The sequence below is a fragment of the Muscardinus avellanarius genome, assembly GCF_963383645.1.
Source record: "Muscardinus avellanarius genome assembly, chromosome: 7".
Classification (NCBI taxonomy): Eukaryota; Metazoa; Chordata; class Mammalia; order Rodentia; family Gliridae; genus Muscardinus; species Muscardinus avellanarius.
Window position 1 is genome coordinate 65,506,988 of NC_137793.1, and position 18,323 is coordinate 65,525,310.

An 18,323-nucleotide genomic window follows, 5' to 3' on the forward strand; every position below is an offset into this window, starting at 1 on the left:
AGTTCCTAAATTCTAGGGATATAATTACCACATAATCCAGAAGGAAAACTTATCATTAGTGTTAATTACCATCACTGATATGACTTGGGCCCAGAGGCTAACATAACCAGATCCATTTCCTACCAAACTCTTTAATGCTCCAGTCACACCATCTCTACTACTGAATAAACACTAAGCTTGTTTCTGCTGCGGACCTAGGGAAAGTACTAGATCCTCTGTCTGGAACCATCTTTTCTCAAAAATCCCACCTGGCCCTCTCTTTTCATTGTTTAGGTCGCTCTTTAAATACCACATCTCCGACCATCCTATCTAAAGTAGCAACACACACACACACACACACACACACACACACAAACACACACACCTATTTTATTCTGCTTTATTAGCTTCCTGGCCCTTATCACTATCTGAAATTACCTTACTTAATTAGTTACTTATCATGTCTCCCCCCCCATTAACATGTAAGACCTATAGAAACAGACACCCTGTATATCTTCTTCTCAATTCTATTTCCAGTGTTCGTATCAGTAACACAGAACATGTACATGGTAAATATTGTTCAATAAGTAACTTCTCTGCCACAAAATCCCATTTACTTCTCTTATCAAAAATTTCATTGGACCCTAATTTAATCTATTTATTACATTAAATATAACAATGTGCTGGGCGTGGTGGCGCACGCTTGTAATCCTCGTGCTTGGGAGGCAGAGACAAGAGGATCATGCAGGTTTGAAGCCAGCCTTGCTGGCTTAAGAGACCCTGTTTCCAAATAAAAATATAAAAAAAAGGTTTGGGTGTGTAGCCCAGAGGTAGAAGGGTTTCCAGGAACCCCAGTACCACCAAAACAAACAATTAAATAAATAAATAAATAAATAAATAAATAAATAAATAAAATAATGTAAAGTATTATTTAGCTCATGCTGGGTTTAGCTAGATGGTAGAACCCTTGCCTAGCATTTGTGAGGCACTGGGTCTAATTACCAGCAACACACAGTGTGTGTGTGTGTGTGTGTGTGTGTGTGTGTGTGTGTGTAATCATTTCCTGGTCCCCAGCAAATAGCAGCAAACCACAAGAAAAGGCAGACATTATAGAAGAAACAATAAAATTATAAAACTAGGCAGTATTACAAACACTAAAAGAAAAACAGTCTGGGACTCATGTGAAGAGCCAGAGTCTCAGGAATTGTGTTGGAATGGGATGTAAGGTAAAGCACCTTAAACTAGACAAATCTTTCAAAGATGAACTTGAATCAACCAGCTGCCCTAACCTTCCTTATTCTGTTTTTATTTTCCTTCATGATATTTTATCTCCACCTGACATTTTATACATTAACATGTTTGTTTATTATCTCTTACCTACTATGATATAGGTTCTGTCAAAGTGGGACAATTGTTTCCTTTGTTCCATAGAGTAAGCCCAGCATCTAGAATAATGCCTGGTTCTTACAGGATGCTAAATAAATATTCATTTAATGAACAAATAACTGTATGAAAAAAGGTAAAGTGTGGTCAATAAACTCTAAGTATGTTTGACTATAATGTAACTCTTTAGGCATATTTATTCCAGAAGACTAAAATTAAGAGTTTTAATACTTAAATGAGCAACTTTCCTTGTTAACACTTATTTAACAACCTATCTCTCCTATAATTCCCTGTGAACATGGCATTACTATAGTGGAACCCATGTGTCATCCCAGGCAGTTACACTTTAAACAGGATCAAAATACAAATAATTGGTTTTGCTATCATTCTCACCGGAAATTGGAAAACATCTTGAATTGCTGTAATAAATAGTAACGTTGTCTCTCCCATAGCCATTCCAAAATAGGTGTGAGTTCTATTTCTTTATTGCCACATATTTTAATAGTCTGCAAGTAGAGAACACAAAAATATGATTGTATTTCTTTTTTTTTTTTTTTTTTTGGTGGTACTGGGGTTCCTGGAAGCCCTTCTATCTCCGGGCTACACTCCCAGACCTATTTTTACATTTTTATTTGGAAACGGTCTCCTAAGCCAGCGCGCGCAGCTAGCTTCGAACCTGCGCGATCCTCCTGTCTCTGCCTCCCAAGCGCGGGGATTACAAGCGTGCGCCACCACGCCCGGCGTGATTGTATTTCTTTAAAAAATAAATGTTTTCAAGAAATTAAGAATGCCTGGTTGGCTCATAACTATTTCCCTTTATTTTTATTTACTTGTGATACTGGAGATTGAACCCAGAGGCATCCTGCCTCTGAGCTACACCCCTAGTCCAGGTTTATTTTTTAAATTAGAAACAAGGTCTCACTAAGTTGCTGAGGGCCTTGAACCCTTTCTGTTTCAGCTTCCCAAGTACTGGGATTACAGACATGTGCCACCATGTTTGGTTCACTATTTGCTTTTATACTTGAGTTTTTCTGCATTCATCCACTTCATACTGCATTTAGACTTGCCACTTTCTCAAGATACTTGCGTTTCAACACAGAAAGGCTAAGAGACACATCTTATCTGGGGACACTTTACACAAATAACTGTGCAAATTTTGAGTATCACTGTCCATATTCCCATTTTGACATGCCAAGGAATTCTTTCTCTTCCCAAGAGGCCCTCTCTCCCACCCCCAAATTAACATTTTCTTAAATTCCTTCTAGAAATAAAAGTATGCCTATATAATCTCGTATATATGTCTACATATTTTTACACAGAAGTTGCTCCTTCCATTCTCATTTGATTTTGCATATTCTCCTATCTGCACATCTCAGTCGGCTTCATATAGATGTGGTCCTGGAAAGCATACTTAAGAGTTTATTTTAGTTGGAAGACTAGGCAAGCAAGGAAAGCAGACTGAGAGTAAACAAGTGATAAAAACAAGAAATTGTATCATTATAACTGTTAGAAATATGAAAGTGCTATATAAGAGTGTAGCAGAAGGATTTCTATAGCTGGCAATGAAGTTTTTGAAAAATGGACCAATAAAGAGTATTCTTTTCTTTATAATTATAATTCCTATTATACCACAGAATAACTGTTTTCTAGTTATTTCTTTAAAAAAATAATTTTCTAGTTATTTCTTTAAAAAATATTAATAAAGTATTCTAGAGATTAAAAAGTTCTTAAAATTGATTCCTCAAACCAAAATATGTACAAAGAAAAACAAATATCAATACTACATTCTCCCAAGAAAATTCTTAAATATAAACTGCTCTTCAAATGAATAGGTTTCTCTAAAATGTAAAGATAAATTAATGTAGTTAACTTCTAAGTTGGATATTTTTCTATTATAATTCTGAAAGCCAAAGACATCCATTATATATTACCTTTGTGATAAATGAAGCAGTAATAATCCAAAATTCCTGTGAGTTTATGGCTCTATGAGCAGAGACTACCTGCAGATCGTATGGATTATAAAGGCCTTTAGGATTTTCCCGAAGAATGCAATATACAAATTCCCCATCATCTTTCGAGGTTTCCTGAGGTTTAAAAATAATTAATTTGATTAAATTAACTAATAAAATGGCTGAAAAAGTTTCCAGAGAATCGAAAATTTAATACAGATTAAAAATAAGGCTAGGGATTATAGCTCAGTGGCAGAGTTCTTGCCTACCATTTGAGAGCACTGGGGCTGGAGATGTAAAAATAAAAATAAAAATAGAAATACCATTGAAGAGAACTAAAATTGTGTCTAATCAAAGTTCAACAAGATCATTCTTCTGAAAGATCTTAATATATTTAATGTCATCCTTAAAAATAATGTGGTGATAAAACATTCAGAGAAGTTTATCCAGCTACTTACTCCTGCGTCTTATTAACCCAAAGAACCTCATAATATGCCTTTTACATATATGCCCTCTTCCAATAAATTTATCTGACAGTACAAGAAAGCTCTGGGGCATATTAAATTGATCATTTATTTTGATCATGATGGTAGTTTACTATTCTATTAATGATAGCTACTATTTGTTAAGAAATATTTAGCCGGGTGTGGTGGCACAAGCTTGTAATCCCAGCATTCTGGAGGCTGAGACTGGAAGATCGTGGTTCAAGGACAGCCTCAGCTACTTAGTGAGGCCTTTGCAACTCATAAGACCCGGTTTCAAATTAAAGAATAAAAAATAGGGCTGGGGGTATAGCTCGTCAGTAGAATGCCCCTAGTTTCCATCCCCAGTACTGCAAAAGAAAAAAAAAAGAAATATTTAATAAGTGTTTCCATACATTATTTTAACAACCATAGGAGTTTAATATCTTAACTTTAAAGGGACTAAGGTTTTATGCTTTGAATAATATTTTGATAGGGTAATGTAAGAAAAGTCACAGATTCAAGAAGTGGCAAAAAGGTACTTGCATCCAAGTTTGACTCTAAATTCATGTTCAAAGTTTCTGGAATAAACTAATAGTGCCTCTCCCTCATTTACTTGGTATTACTGAGAAAATGGCCACTAAATATTATGAAAATTTTTAAGTATAACTCTTAAAGCTACTTTCTTTTAGCTTTGAAACTTTTATCAATGAAAATAATTTGAAAATTTAAGGAAGCTTATTAATTTTTTTCTGAGAACCTAAGTTTTATTATTTAAAAAATCATTTAAGCTGGCATGGTGGCGCATGCTTATAATCTCAGCACTTGAAGGCTGAGACAGGAGGATCATGGTTCACAGACAGCCTCAGCTACTACTTAGGCCCTTTGCAACTCAGTGAAATCCTGTTTCAAAATAAAGAATACAAAATAGGGCTGGGGGTGTAGCTCAGAGGTAGAATGCCCCGGGGTTCCATGTTCAGTTAAAAAAAAATCATTTAACATTCAATAATGTCTTCAGAAGCTATTGAATTAAATAACAAAACAGTTTCTAATTACTATAGCCTTAAATTTTGGGCCTACTTTTACAATCTTTTAAATGCTTTCTTTCTTGAAGATTCCTTTTTTCTCAATTGTTTTAGCTGTTTCCTTTCTTATTCTGGCTTCTGATATACATGTGCTAAGAAATCTTCAAAAATTTTTAAAACCTGCATGTAAGAGGAAATCAATAACCCCTAAGTGCTGGTAGCACAGTGCATGGGCTTTCTTATAGTTACTTGGCCACTGAAGGCATTTTATTGTTCTAAACTGTTTTCAAAATGTGGAACTATTAGAAACTTAATGTAGGTAAAGTTATTTTAATTTGATCACATATGTAATTAGCAATTGTAGAAACAAAATAGTATGTTCCAATTAAATTATTTTTCAATTATTTTTTCATATTCTCAATCTTTTTCTTCACATAAAAATGAAACATACCTTATTTGAGAGTCCAAAAAACATATGTGCAGATATGGTTTTATTTTATTTTATTTTATTTTTTTAAATACTGTGTCCACAAGCTGCCCGATACTATGGCACATGCTTTCCCTCTTCACAACTCTCCAGGGTAACTACTATTATCTCCTTTTCAAGGCTAAAGAAAGTAAAACTAGAATGGGATAGGAACCTGCCCAAGATGACATGGTGAGTGTACAGAATTAAAACTATGTGATTTTTTTTTTTTTTCCGATACTGGGGATGGAACCCAGAGGTAGTCTACCTCCAAGCTACACCCTCAGCCCTATTTTTTTTTCTTTATTTTGAAACCAGATCTCACTGAGTTGCAAAGGGCCTAAGTAGTAGCTGAGGTTTGTCATGAACACGAATCCTCCTGTCTCAGCCTCCCAAATGCTGAGATTACAAACATGCACCACCACACCAGCAAACGATGTGAATTTGATTCCATTTTTTGTGTACTTTCCTTTACATTATGTTTTCTCTGAATAATTACAAAGACCACATATCCTATAACAGTCTAGAGATGCAATCAGCAAACCGCAGCCTGGGAAATGTGTCCTGTTTGTTTGGTAGAGTTAGTTTTATCAGAGCACAGTCACATTCCTTTGCTGTGTATAATCAATAATTACAATGAAATCACAGAGTAGTTGCACAGAGGTTATAAGGCCAGCAAAGTCTGAACTATGTATCACCTGAAACATTTTAGAAAAAGTTTGTTACACCTGATTTGGAGCAATGGTTTTGTTAATTGTGTCTCAGAATAACCTTATAACTTAATAGAAAACAGATTTCCAGCCAGGCATGGTGGCACATGCTTGTAATCCCCGCGCTTGGGAGGCGGAGACAGGAGGATCGTGCAGGTTCGAAGCCAGCTGCACGTGTTGGCTTAGGAGACCCTGTTTCTAAATAAAAATATTAAATAGTTCTGGGTGGGAGTGTAGCCCGGAGGTAGAAGGGCTCCCAGGAACACCAGTACCACCAAAAAGAGAAAAAAAGAAAAAAAAAAGAAAAAAGAAAAAGAAAAGAGATTTCCATGCCCTCGTCAGAGTTTCTGAATCAGCAACTCCACAGTTGCAGATGAAAACATGTATTCCCAATAAGTTTCTTAGATAAATCTTTTCAATTTCTTTTTAAATTACAAAGAAACTTGATATGCAAGAACAAAAGAGTAGATTCTAAATTAAGGCAGATGGTATCCCTCCCTGGGGACACATCAGGGGCCAGAAGAAAAGATGAGTTGGGACAGACACAAAAATTTTTTGTTGAGTTATAGATTTAAGATTTACATGCCTTATCATTTTCATTCTTTAAGTAATTGAAGTAAAATTATGTCATATACTCTGTATAAGCAATTAACATTAAATAATTATTGTAGTATTAATGTAAAATCTGGCATTGATGTAATACCTAAGATGAATTAATAAAACTTAATATAGTTTCAAATATTGATTTTTGTAGTCTAAAATAAAATAGAATAATACCTTTAGAGTATCCATCTGACATGCAATTTTGAAACTATTATATTTCAAATTGTGGTGCGATAATGTAGTTTGCCAACCAAGCCTTTGTCTCAGCCTAATAATATGGCTCATCACATCATCATCCTTTGGTTCTGATAAAGAACATTTTAAAAGTCCAATATAAGTGAAAATATGAACATCACCTAAAATGTGTATAAAATTCTAAATATTACTACATAGAGAAAAATAAATGACAATGTTGTTAACGTAACATAAAGACTATAAAATTGAAGGGGGAAATATAGCTTAAAATTCAATCTTAACAGGAGCTCAAAAGAAGGAACATCGTTTATCTTATTAAGAAAGATATTGCAGAAGACTAAATTCTGCAATTATAGATAGTGGGTGAGAGAAAAGACTAGACTGGAGCCATTTATAAGGCTTTTTTAAATGGCTGGGGAAGCAGTAGGATCTGAAAAGAAGGATGACACTGCAGGATGGAGACATTCTAAGGACAGTCATTCACAGAAACCTTGTAAGCCATATTGTTCTTGATTTTAGCTGTCAAATAATGATTCTCTCCTTGAAAGGGTCCCTTTCCTTGGCTTTTACTCATCATTCTATCTATATGCTGGTTGTACAAAACTTCTTTTTAAATATTTTAAAAATTGATTGAGTTAGTTTTTAAATTATACATATTAACCAGTGTATACTGTACCCAAAACATGCATGCAACATGTAATGACCAAATTGGGGTCATTAGCACTTCCATCTCCTTAAATATTTATCATGGCTGGATGTGGTGGTATCTGCTTATATTCCTAAAAGTTGGGAGGCTGAGACAGAAGGGTTACATGTTCAAGACCAGCTTCAGCAAACTAGATAGGTTCTCAGCATCTTAGTGAGACCCTGCTTCCAAGTAAAAATTAAATTGGAATGGGGGTGTAGTTTGGAGGTAGAATGCTCCTGGATTCAATTCCCAGCAATACAACAACAAAAAATTATCATTTCTTTGTGTTAGGAAGCTATAAGCTTCACTCTTTTGGTTATTTTTAAAATGTATAATAAATTGTTGTAAACTACAGTCATTCTATTGTGTTGTAGAACATTAGAATGTAGGCCTCCCAGGTTATACTTTTCTGATAAACATCCTAATTTAATGATCTGTGACCTCTTCTCTAAGTCTTTCTTATGATGAAAATATAAAGTGAGATTATTGCCAGGCGAGGTGGTGCATGCTTGAAATCCCAACATTCAGGAGGCTGAAACCAGAGGATTGCAGTTCAGGGACAGCCTCAGCTACTTAGTGAGGCCCTCTGCAACTCAGTGAGACCCTGTTTCAAAATAAAGAATAAAAGGCCGGGCGTGGTGGCGTACGCTTGTAATCCCCGCGCTTGGGAGGCAGAGACAGGAGGATTGCACAGGTTTGAAGCCAGCCGCGCGCGCTGGCTTATGAGACCCTGTTTCCAAATAAAAAAGTATGAAAAATAGGTCTGGGAGTGTAGCCCGGAGGTAGAAGGGCTTCCAGGAACCCCAGTACCACCAAAAAATAAAATAAAATAAAATAAAATAAAATAAAATAAAATAAAATAAAATAAAATAAAAAATAGGGCAGGGGGTGTAGCATGTAGGTTGAATACCCCTGGGTTCCATCCCCAGACCCGCAAAAAAAAAAAAAAAAAAAAAAAAAAAGATTACTGGTCAAAATATAATGGATATTCTAGTATCGTTTTGATAAGGATTCTGTTCATTTTGAAGCAAGTAAGCTGTCTGGATTCTACCAGATAGGGGCAGGAATTGGAAGAATGGCATTTCTTTCCCCTTCCATTTAAAGATTAGGTGATATTGCTGTTGTCAATCAGTAATTTATCTATTAAACAAAATCACTGCTTACAGAAGAAAAAAAAAGGAAAGAATGAAAGAGAAAAGAAGAAAATAAAAAGAACTTATGCCCTCTAACTGTACCTCCTATCTGGCCTCCCTCTCTCCTCTACCTCTGTCCTACTATTCTACTCTCTGTATATATGAAATCAACACTTTTTAAAATTCTGCATATGAATTAGAACATGAATTTGTGTTTCTTGGCTTGAATTATTTCATTTAACATAACATCCTCCAGTTCATTCATGTTACCCTCCAAAATGTGACTTCATTCTTTTTATGGTAGAGTAACATTCCATTGTACATTTATGCCACATTTTAAAATCCCTTCATTCATCAAGGGACATCTTGGTTCAATTCATATCTTGGCTATTGTGAATAGAGCTACAGTGGCCAGGAGCTTCTTTGATATACTGAATGTATAGCCACCAGTGGGAATACTGGATCAAACAGTAAGTCTATTTTCAGTGTTTTAGAACCTCCCTGTTGTTTTCCATAACTAATTTACAATCCCAATTGTGTATTAGAGCTCCCCTTTCTCCCCATCCTGGTCAGCATTTGCTACTTTTTGTGTTTTTTGCTTGCAGCCATTCTAACTGGGATAATCTCTCACTGCAGTTCTGACCTGCGTTTATTTCCCTGATGACTGGTAACACTGAGCACTTGTCATAAACTTGTTGGCTATTTCTATGCCTTCTTTTGAGAAATGTCTATTCATATCACTTGTCCGTTTTTATTTTTTGAGGTACTAGGAATGGAACCCAGGGGCATTCTACTCCCGAGCTACACCCCCAGGCCTAAATTTTATTCTTTATTTTGAAACAAGGTTTCACAAAGTTGCAGAAAGCCTCATTAAGTAGTTGAGGCTGTCCTTGAACCTAGGATCCTCCCATCTCAGCCTCCCAAGTACTGGGATTATAAGCCTGCGGTAACTTGTCCATTTTTAATTAGGTTATTTGAGGGTTCTTAATTTTGTTTTGTCATTTTATTTTTTGTTCTTGAGCTTTTTGAGTTCCTTATGTATTCTGAATATTAATTCTTTGTCAGATTAGCAAATATTTTCTCCCATTCTATAGGCTGTCTCTTCATTGATTGATCTCTTTGCTGTGCAGAAGCTTCTTATTAAACTTTTTTTTTGATAAAGCAAATCAAATCATTTTTTTAAGAAAACCACACAAAATACCATGTTAGCAATACCAGAAATTCTAAAAGCTACTCTAGACTTTTATCCTTTTAGAAATAAAAAATACCACCTGACTAAAACAACTTCTTCATTAAAGATTAAATGAGACTAGAGCTATTGTATAAAAGTGTCAGGACTGGGATGAGTAGTCCTAACAGCTTGCTTCCTAAAAATCAGCAAAAGAGAGACTTCAGAATGAATCTGCTTAGCAAAACAGAGCCTTAGGTGGGGTGACAGCAGGGGTAAAGCTCATCACCTTCGCCACATTTCACTGATTACAAGCAGTTGCAGGTCCAGCCTACACTTAAGGGGAAAGAGTACACACCACAGCACCCATGCAGGTTTTCAGCTGAGACATTTATAACTTTGAGTATATTTCTTTAAAAAGAAGAAGAAAAAAAGAAAAAGAAGCCTGTGTGAAAGAGAATTCCTGAAGCTTAAGCTTCAGTAGCTCAATGATAAATCCAATTATGGACAATGAAATTTCAGCAAAAAAAGTTCCCTTTTCTTATATAGCTTAAAATTTTAATAAAAATAAGAATTTTAGATATAGAGAATACACTAACTGCAAAATGTCAGTGGAAGAAAATCTGTTTAAATGAACTATTTGGGAGTTTTATTTACCAAAGATAAAACTGTTACATAAAACTATGCCATCAAGTTTTCCTACAAGGATAAAACAAAGCTATACAGTTTATTTTACTTATAGTTCTAAAATCAGAACCTTCAGAAATTGCCTTTAATTAAGAGCTTAATCATTGGACAATCTATCATTTTTTGATTTAATGATATTTTATATTTTCAAAATTTAGTAATTCTTTTCAATAACAAAGTCAGTAATACTACAGACCTATTCTGTCATATGACAGAATCTTGCATGTCCTAGGTTTGGGGTAAGTATGCATTTGCTCCTTTTCTCTCTTTGATTTCTTTTGAGACGCTGGTTCTGGGTCAACAGCTTGTCGTTGAGTCATACCTTCTTTATGAAAAGCTGCAAGTAAAATCATGAATAAAACTACTGAATAACTACCATGAACTATAAATATACTACAGTAATTCCACATACCTGGCAATGTAGTCAGATATGATATAAGGCACTGTAATAGTATAGCAGTTAAGAGCACAGGTTCAGAGTCAACCTGCCTGGGTTCCAAGCTCAGAGACAAGGCTTCACCATTCATAGTTGTGTGATTTATTTTGTAAGTTACCTGCCTGCCTTGCTTTCCTCACCTTTAAAATAAGAAGTATTAAAGCAAGAACAAAATAAATGAAGGGAGCAGAGAACACACCAGTGCTGTGGGCATGTATGTTTCTATCACTCTGAACCTCATTATAATGTATAATTGCAAAGCACCAATAAAAGTATATTAAAAACAAACTCAAAAAGCTCTATTGCAGGTATGGTGGTACATACCTGAAGTTTGTTGAGGCATGAAAATAAAAAATAAAAATAAACAAATAAAAGGGGCTAGGGATGTGGCCCAGTGGTAGAGTACCCCTGGGTTCAATCCCCAGTACTGTGCCAATAGAAAAGGAATTAAATTATAAAGTGCTTACTGAGGTGTTATTGATTTTATTATTGCACTAAATCTTTACAGTGTGAATATTCATATGAAACAAGTATAAAAATCCCTTTTTACTAACTGTAACTTGATAACTAAGTACAGGAAATATTTAAATATAAATACAGAAGAGTAGCAGAGGGTCTATTTCTCTTATTTCTTCTCTTGCTTACCTAATTGATGAATTTTCAACACAGAAGAATGAGGAAATCATAGAAAATAGAATTTTCTTCATTTACTCATTTATTTTGAGACAGGTGCTCACTGTTTTCTATACTGATCTCAAACTTCCAGGCTAAAGAAAACCCTCTTGCCTCAACAAAAAAGATAAAAGATACAATAAAATCCTATTCCTTTGAAGCTAATGCCCTTTTGTTACAACATACCTATCCAATCTCTGACATCCATCAATTACCTGGTCACTCAACTAATCTGGAACTCTGGTCCCAAGAGGGCCCATTTTATCCATGTTTAATTTGCTACCATTTGACTTCAGCTCTTCTGAATTAAGGCATGTTTGACACAATGCTGGCCCCTACTTTCTAGATGTCCTCATTTCTCTTGTTGGCTACAACCAACCAATCACATCTAAGCAACTATATGCCACATCCATGACATTAGTTTTATGGTTTTGTTTTCAGGTTACCTTAAAGAAAGTATAACTCAAAAACATGCAGTCACCCCATATGTGGTTACTGCTGCACTGCAGTACTTGATGCCGTCATTTCCAAGTTTGGATCCGGAATATCCCTCAAAGGCTCATGTGTTTAGAGGTGGGGCTTTTAGGAAACGAGTGGATCATGAGAGCTCTGGCCTCTATCAGTGGATTAAGCCATTGATGAGTTTGAATGGACTACTTGGAGGCAGTGGAAACTGTAGGAGGTGGGACATAGTTGAAGGGAGTGAGTCTTTGGGGACATGCCCTTTAGGACTTAATTTTGTCCTGAGTCCCTTCTCTCTCATTCTGCTTCCTACCTGCCACAAGGTGGTGGCAAGCTAAGCATGTGGTGGGTGACTGTAATCCCAGTCTCTCAGGAAGTTGAGGCAGGAAGATCATGTATATATTTAATAGGTAATATAATTATAGGTAATATTATTTAAAATAGTCAAAGTATGATATAGTTCCAAAAGGAAATGGAACATTGATTTTGACAAACCCTAAAAACACCTGAGAAATTATGTAGGAAAAGGAGTAAAAACTCAAGGAAGGAACTAAAACAGAGAAGATAGAAAAGTAGAAGTGTGAGTAGTTTTCCTTAAAAGTCAAGGAAAAATAAAGGGAATAAGTGGTTTAAAGAATAAAATTCTGCAGTAAAACAGAGTCTATTTTATTTATAATTAATTATTTCTATGAGGATTTACCCACAAGGAGATATCTGGCAACTTTGGAAAAGTCTTATCAGTAGAGTGAAGGAAGCAAAACTCCAGGCTGAGATGTGGGTTAGAAGGAAGGAAGTGCAGGTATCAAACCGAGGCTCCCCTTTCGAGAAGTCTGGTCATGCAGTAGTGCCTGCCAGAAGTGAACACAGGCCTCAGGGCATTTCTGGATTGTTTTGTTCAAGATTGTTAAACATGTAGCATTTTTATGTGCTCACAGTAGAAGGAAAGATATGAAAGAAGATAAGAGGTGGACCCTAAGGTCCTAAGGACATGGCAAGCGAAGGAGCTCTAGATTGAAGTAGTCAATTTACCTTAAAGGAGAAGAGGCATATTCTGCCAGGGATGTACTAGGCATGTACTGCAGATGGCGCTAGAAGCTTATAAAAACAAGGATAAAAAAGAAAAGGAAGTTGTGGCAAAAACTAAATAAACAAACTAGAAATGGTAGACTCTGAGAAAAGAAGACTTTTAAAATGGAGTTTTAAATGTGGAGGCATCATCAGGACACTGCCGATGAGGGCCACAAAGGATGTCACAGCATAGTACAGTGTTGAGAACTTAAAAAAAAATGTTGACTGACACTAAGGTCTTTACCTTAAAAAAATTATATGCAGAAGAGTTATATGAACTATATACTGGTGTAGAAATATCAGACATTCTTGGTGATTTAAATGATATTTTTGTTAAAATATTCAGATTGTTCCCTTTAAAAAGCACATTTTATATTTGAAGACATTGCCAGCTGCTATGACTAATAAAATTAGTTAAGTATCAAGCTTTATATTTTAAAAGTAGACTCTAGTATTTCAATCTATTTCATTTTTTCTTAATTTAATGCCATAAAACTTTTTTTCCATTTCCATAAAAGAAAACATAAGTCAATATGCCTAGACAGTAATTCTGATAAATTTATTCTGTTTTCTGTGACTTCGAGGTTATAGAGAATGTTCTAAATGTTTTATATTTCAGTGCTTCCTTTGCTGCTACTTTACCTGGTTGATTCACTGATGGTGTCAAATCTTTGTGTTTTTGCTCTTCACATTTTAAAACTCTAATATGACAAAGAAAATTTCAAGAAAGATAAGTGAATAATCACTTCAATATAATATTGAATGATTAGCACATTATCTAAAATTTAACATTTATAATTGAAACAGCTTCTTAAGTTTAATAAATGTCATGGTTAAAATTCTCTATAACTTAAGATTAAGTATTCTGTACTGTATAATTTTTTTTTTTTTTTTTTTTGTGGTACTGGGGTTCCTGGAAGCCCGTCTATCTCTGGGCTACACTCCCAGACCTATTTTTACATTTTTATTTGGAAACAGGGTCTCCTAAGCCAGCGCACGAGGCTGGCTTTGAACCTGCGCGATCCTCCTGTCTCTGCCTCCCAAGCGCAGGGATTATAAGCGTGCGCCACCACACCCGGCCACAATATCCATTCTTATAAGCAGTTTTTGGATAAGCACTTTAAAAGTTTGAAATGGAAAATCCAATTAAATACTAAATAGGGATAACTAGTTTTCAGAAAATAAACATTATATAGGACCATTGAAAATTTAAAGCTTGATTTCAGTTTTTTAAAATGAAAGAATGTGACCCAATTAAGTTAGTGTAAGCGGAAAATCAGAACAAAATTTTCTGAAATTTCCAATATATGAGGGCAATTCATATCTTGTTCTCCTTTATGAAAATAAAAGAGCAACCCATATTAGTATTTAAACAAAATATCTTCAAAGAACATTAGCCAATTTGTAAATGCTAGAAAAAGCCTCATTGTATGTTATGGTTAAATATAGAATGTTTCCCTGAAAACATACTAATGTTCAGAGTGGATGTAATTAAGTCATGAGGGTTGTAATCTCATCTGTGGATAAAGCCATTGCAATGAATTTACTGGGTAGTAACCTAGGCAAGTGATTCATTATTTCTGTTTCACTCTGTATATATGGAAGATTCATGAATTTAGCTACCACATATCTATGATAGGGTTGGTAGGGTGTACTGTGGCTAAAGTCAGGTCTGTTTAAGAAACAGAACTCATTTCATAAAGTGTGTGTGTGTGTGTGTGTGTGTGTGTGTGTGTGTGTGTGTACTGGGGATTGAACTACTCAAGGGCATTCTACCTCTGAGCTATACCCCCAGCCCCATTTTCCATTCTTTATTTTGAAACAGGGTCTCACTAAGTTCAGAGAATTTCACCAAGTAGCTGAGGCTAGCCATGAACCTGCAATCCTCCTGTCTCAGCCTCCCATGTACTGGGATTAAAAGCATGCACCATCACGCCCGGCTCATTAAGAACAAAATTATGTCATTTTCAGGGAAATGGATGGAACTGGAGAACATTATGCTAAATGAGATTAGCCAGTTACAGAAAGTAAAAAATCGGATGATTTTCCTAATACATGGAAGCTAGGGAGTAAAAGGGTCATAGTAGGACGAAAAAGGAGAAATCATAGATGAGCAAATAAGGTAACCTAACTGAGAGGATGGGAGGGGGAAGAGGGAAACTTTCTAATGTACATCATGTACATTTACAAACTTATTAAAATCAATCATTAAGCCATACATGCATGAGAAGGAAGGAGGGGGAAGAAAATGGGGTGGGAAATGAAGAAGGGTTAAATAAGTGATGTGTGCATATATGTCTCTACCATCTTGTACCCATTAAGATGTATGATTAAAATGCACCAATTAGCCGGGCGTGGTGGCGCACGCTTGTAATCCCCGCGCTTGGGAGGCAGAGACAGGAGGATCGCGCAGGTTCGAAGCCAGCCGTGCGTGCTGGCTTAGGAGACCCTGTTTCCAAATAAAAATGTAAAAATAGGTCTGGGAGTGTAGCCCGGAGGTAGAAGGGCTTCCAGGAACCCCAGTACCACCAAAAAAATAATAAATATATAAATAAATAAATAAATAAAATAAAATGCACCAATTAAAAATTTTTAAAAATAACTAAAAAATAGAACTCAGATTCCCTTCTCATGGCTAAGAGACTGGTCATCCAACCATCTCAGTAAGTTATCCCTTTTTTCCCTGTGAGCTTATATTCACATGAAGTCATCAGCCACATTGTTTGGTAAAATATAATGAGGCCTGATGTCTAATTCTATGTCTACCTTGTGAAGAGACAGAGATGGGAAATAAGGATCTCAGGATGAAGATATAAATTCTGGCCATAACCACTCCCTGCTTTTGACTGTTTCTCCCTCTGAACTAACCCCTTCCCCTATCAAATGAATGATCTTGTCCCTTGAGAATCTTTAGAACTTCTCCAACCAGGGCACTGCTCTTTTCCTAAATTTTAAACTCACAGTCTTGTGTGGAGGGAGGGTAGAAGAATGAGAAGGGAAATCCAGAATTCAAGGGAACACCCAAAAGTTCATGATTCTAATTACCCACTCATTCAGCCTAACCGTTGGCCCAGATTGAATGCTCAGCCATCAATCCCTCTTCTCTGGTTGATTTGGCTCACAGTGTTGTTTTTCTGCCTTGTGGTGGTGAGAGGGTAGATAATGATCCACCAAGTAGAATGTGGAGACAAACACAAGAACTCAAGGATCTTCCCTTTTCTCCATCATCTCTGTACTCTATCTCCTGCCCACAGTCCATACCTGTGAAAATACCAACCTTCTGCTGTCCCAAGATTTCTCAGTTGTTAATTTCTCATACTCACCAACCTTCCTTTCTATTTTTGGCATATCCAAGCTTGGTCAGGGGGAGGGGCCAGTGGCTAGTGTTGTTAATTTGCCTGACAAGTGGTTCTTGTCAGGAACAACTCTTTATGAGACTATGGTTTTCTAAACTTCAAAACCCTCAACCATTCCTCACATGGCATTTTAAGGTTTTCACTGTTAGAATCTCTTACTACTGGCCAGGTATTATTGAAATCTAACTTTAGAAAAAAATTCATCTTATTATATGTTATTTTTACCTTGACTTTATGTTGCTTTCCTCCTTGTCCATCTTGTGATATACAGTTGTCAAATCAATGGGTATAAAGATCTGTTTTTCTGAATGAAACTGTGAAGTAACTGGCTATAAAAAATACATTCATGTTAGTTTTTAATGTAAAAGACAATTCAACAGTTTTGACTATTGTTATTCAAAGCCATATATATAGTTCCCAACTTTTCACTGGGGTTAATATAATAAATATCCCAATTACCTTCTAGTGCTTCTTGTATTCAGCCTCATTTCCAGACTATTCACTAAGCTAGTTATCCTTCTCAAGGAAATCTCTATCTTGTCCAACTTCCTAAAGTAATTAATTTTTCCCCTTTAAATTTGGTGGGTTTATGTACATATAAGTTTAAGCCATATTAAATTCCATATTAAAGATTAAGAATATATGCTCGTAAAATATCATCAAAAAATGTTAAGAGAATCAACAGAATTGATATTTCAAGCTATGGAACCAATTTCACCATTCACAAAACACCAAAAGGCCATATATATATATATACTATCAAGACTACCTCAGATAGAATGGAACAAAAGAGAGTGAGTTTTGAAATGTGAAAAGGAGAGTCTCAGGGATGGAGGGCATAGCTCAGTGATAGAACACATGCTTAGCTTGCATAGGCTCTGGGTTCAATTCATAGCATGCACACACACAATCTCTCATTACAGAGGGAAATTTAGCAAGGTACATAAAGTGATAAAGATGATGCATTGCATGGGGATATACCATAACAAAACAAGTTAAGAGAAAAGGAGAGAGGTAGAACAGAGGAAGGCAGCATATTTTGGTTGGGAAGACTACTTCTTGGCAAGAGAAGAAAAGCAGAACTCAACAAAACAAACACAGTTAAATGTAGTTGGATTGGAAGCATCACAAAGAGCAGAGAACTGAACAAAGCCCCCTGCATCTCATCTGGTGAGTAGACAGATGAGGCAGGAGTCATCTTGATGAGCCAGTGTAGGAGATGGTGGCTGCCTAAATCCAGCAACTCTCTGAGACAAACTACAGCATTGAAGAAGCTAAATCCCATCATTCCAGTGACTGCAGAGAACCAACAAGAAAAAGCAGTCACAGACTTTTCTTCACACTCAAATTCCTTAAGATTATCCAGCCAAATTTCCTTATGAACTCCTGTGGCTGAAGCTGAACTCCTTGGGACCACGATATTACAGACTCTTTCTGCAGGAAGTGGAATAGCTTACAACTAGCCCTGTCAAGACCATGACTTTACAAACCACCCCAGCATGAGCCTGTGTGGTTTCAGAGAGTCACATGGCAATGACCAAACCCCTGGAGTGGTAGTGTGAACTACAGTCAGAAACACAGCAGAAACATGAATTAGCAGCAGGTTCTAGAAATACTCAGGAAGGACTTAGAGTCAGCTGTCTGCACCATCCCAACAGGGTCTCCAGTGATCATCATCAGTGATGTCTTTGGGGTGAAATAACTCAGTCAACCTTGCCACAGGCTCAGAAGGCTATAATTTCTTACAAGTGGAGTTTGGGCACCATGAGTACATAAAGGTCTCACATGACTGAAGTTGCCAAAGGGACAAGTAGTGTCCCAGGGGCCAAATAACTCAGCTTTTCTGACTATCGTGGACTGTTCCTGGTCAGTTCCCCCTCCC

General features: G+C 36.1%; 1 protein-coding gene across 1 annotated transcript in view; it reads right to left on the minus strand.

Moving 5' to 3' along the window:
* DNAH14 (dynein axonemal heavy chain 14) overlaps window positions 1–7,348 on the minus strand; it is a gene marked incomplete at both ends in the record, with an annotated part of 395,029 nt that extends 387,681 nt beyond the window's left edge. Inside the window, 4 exons of the mRNA XM_080698700.1 lie at window positions 1,756–1,868; window positions 3,294–3,446; window positions 6,751–6,881; window positions 7,342–7,348. Of these exons, the coding sequence (XP_080554826.1) occupies window positions 1,756–1,868; window positions 3,294–3,446; window positions 6,751–6,881; window positions 7,342–7,348 (404 nt within the window). The remainder of the gene's footprint in view (window positions 1–1,755; window positions 1,869–3,293; window positions 3,447–6,750; window positions 6,882–7,341) is intronic.
* Window positions 7,349–18,323: the final 10,975 nt, after the last annotated feature.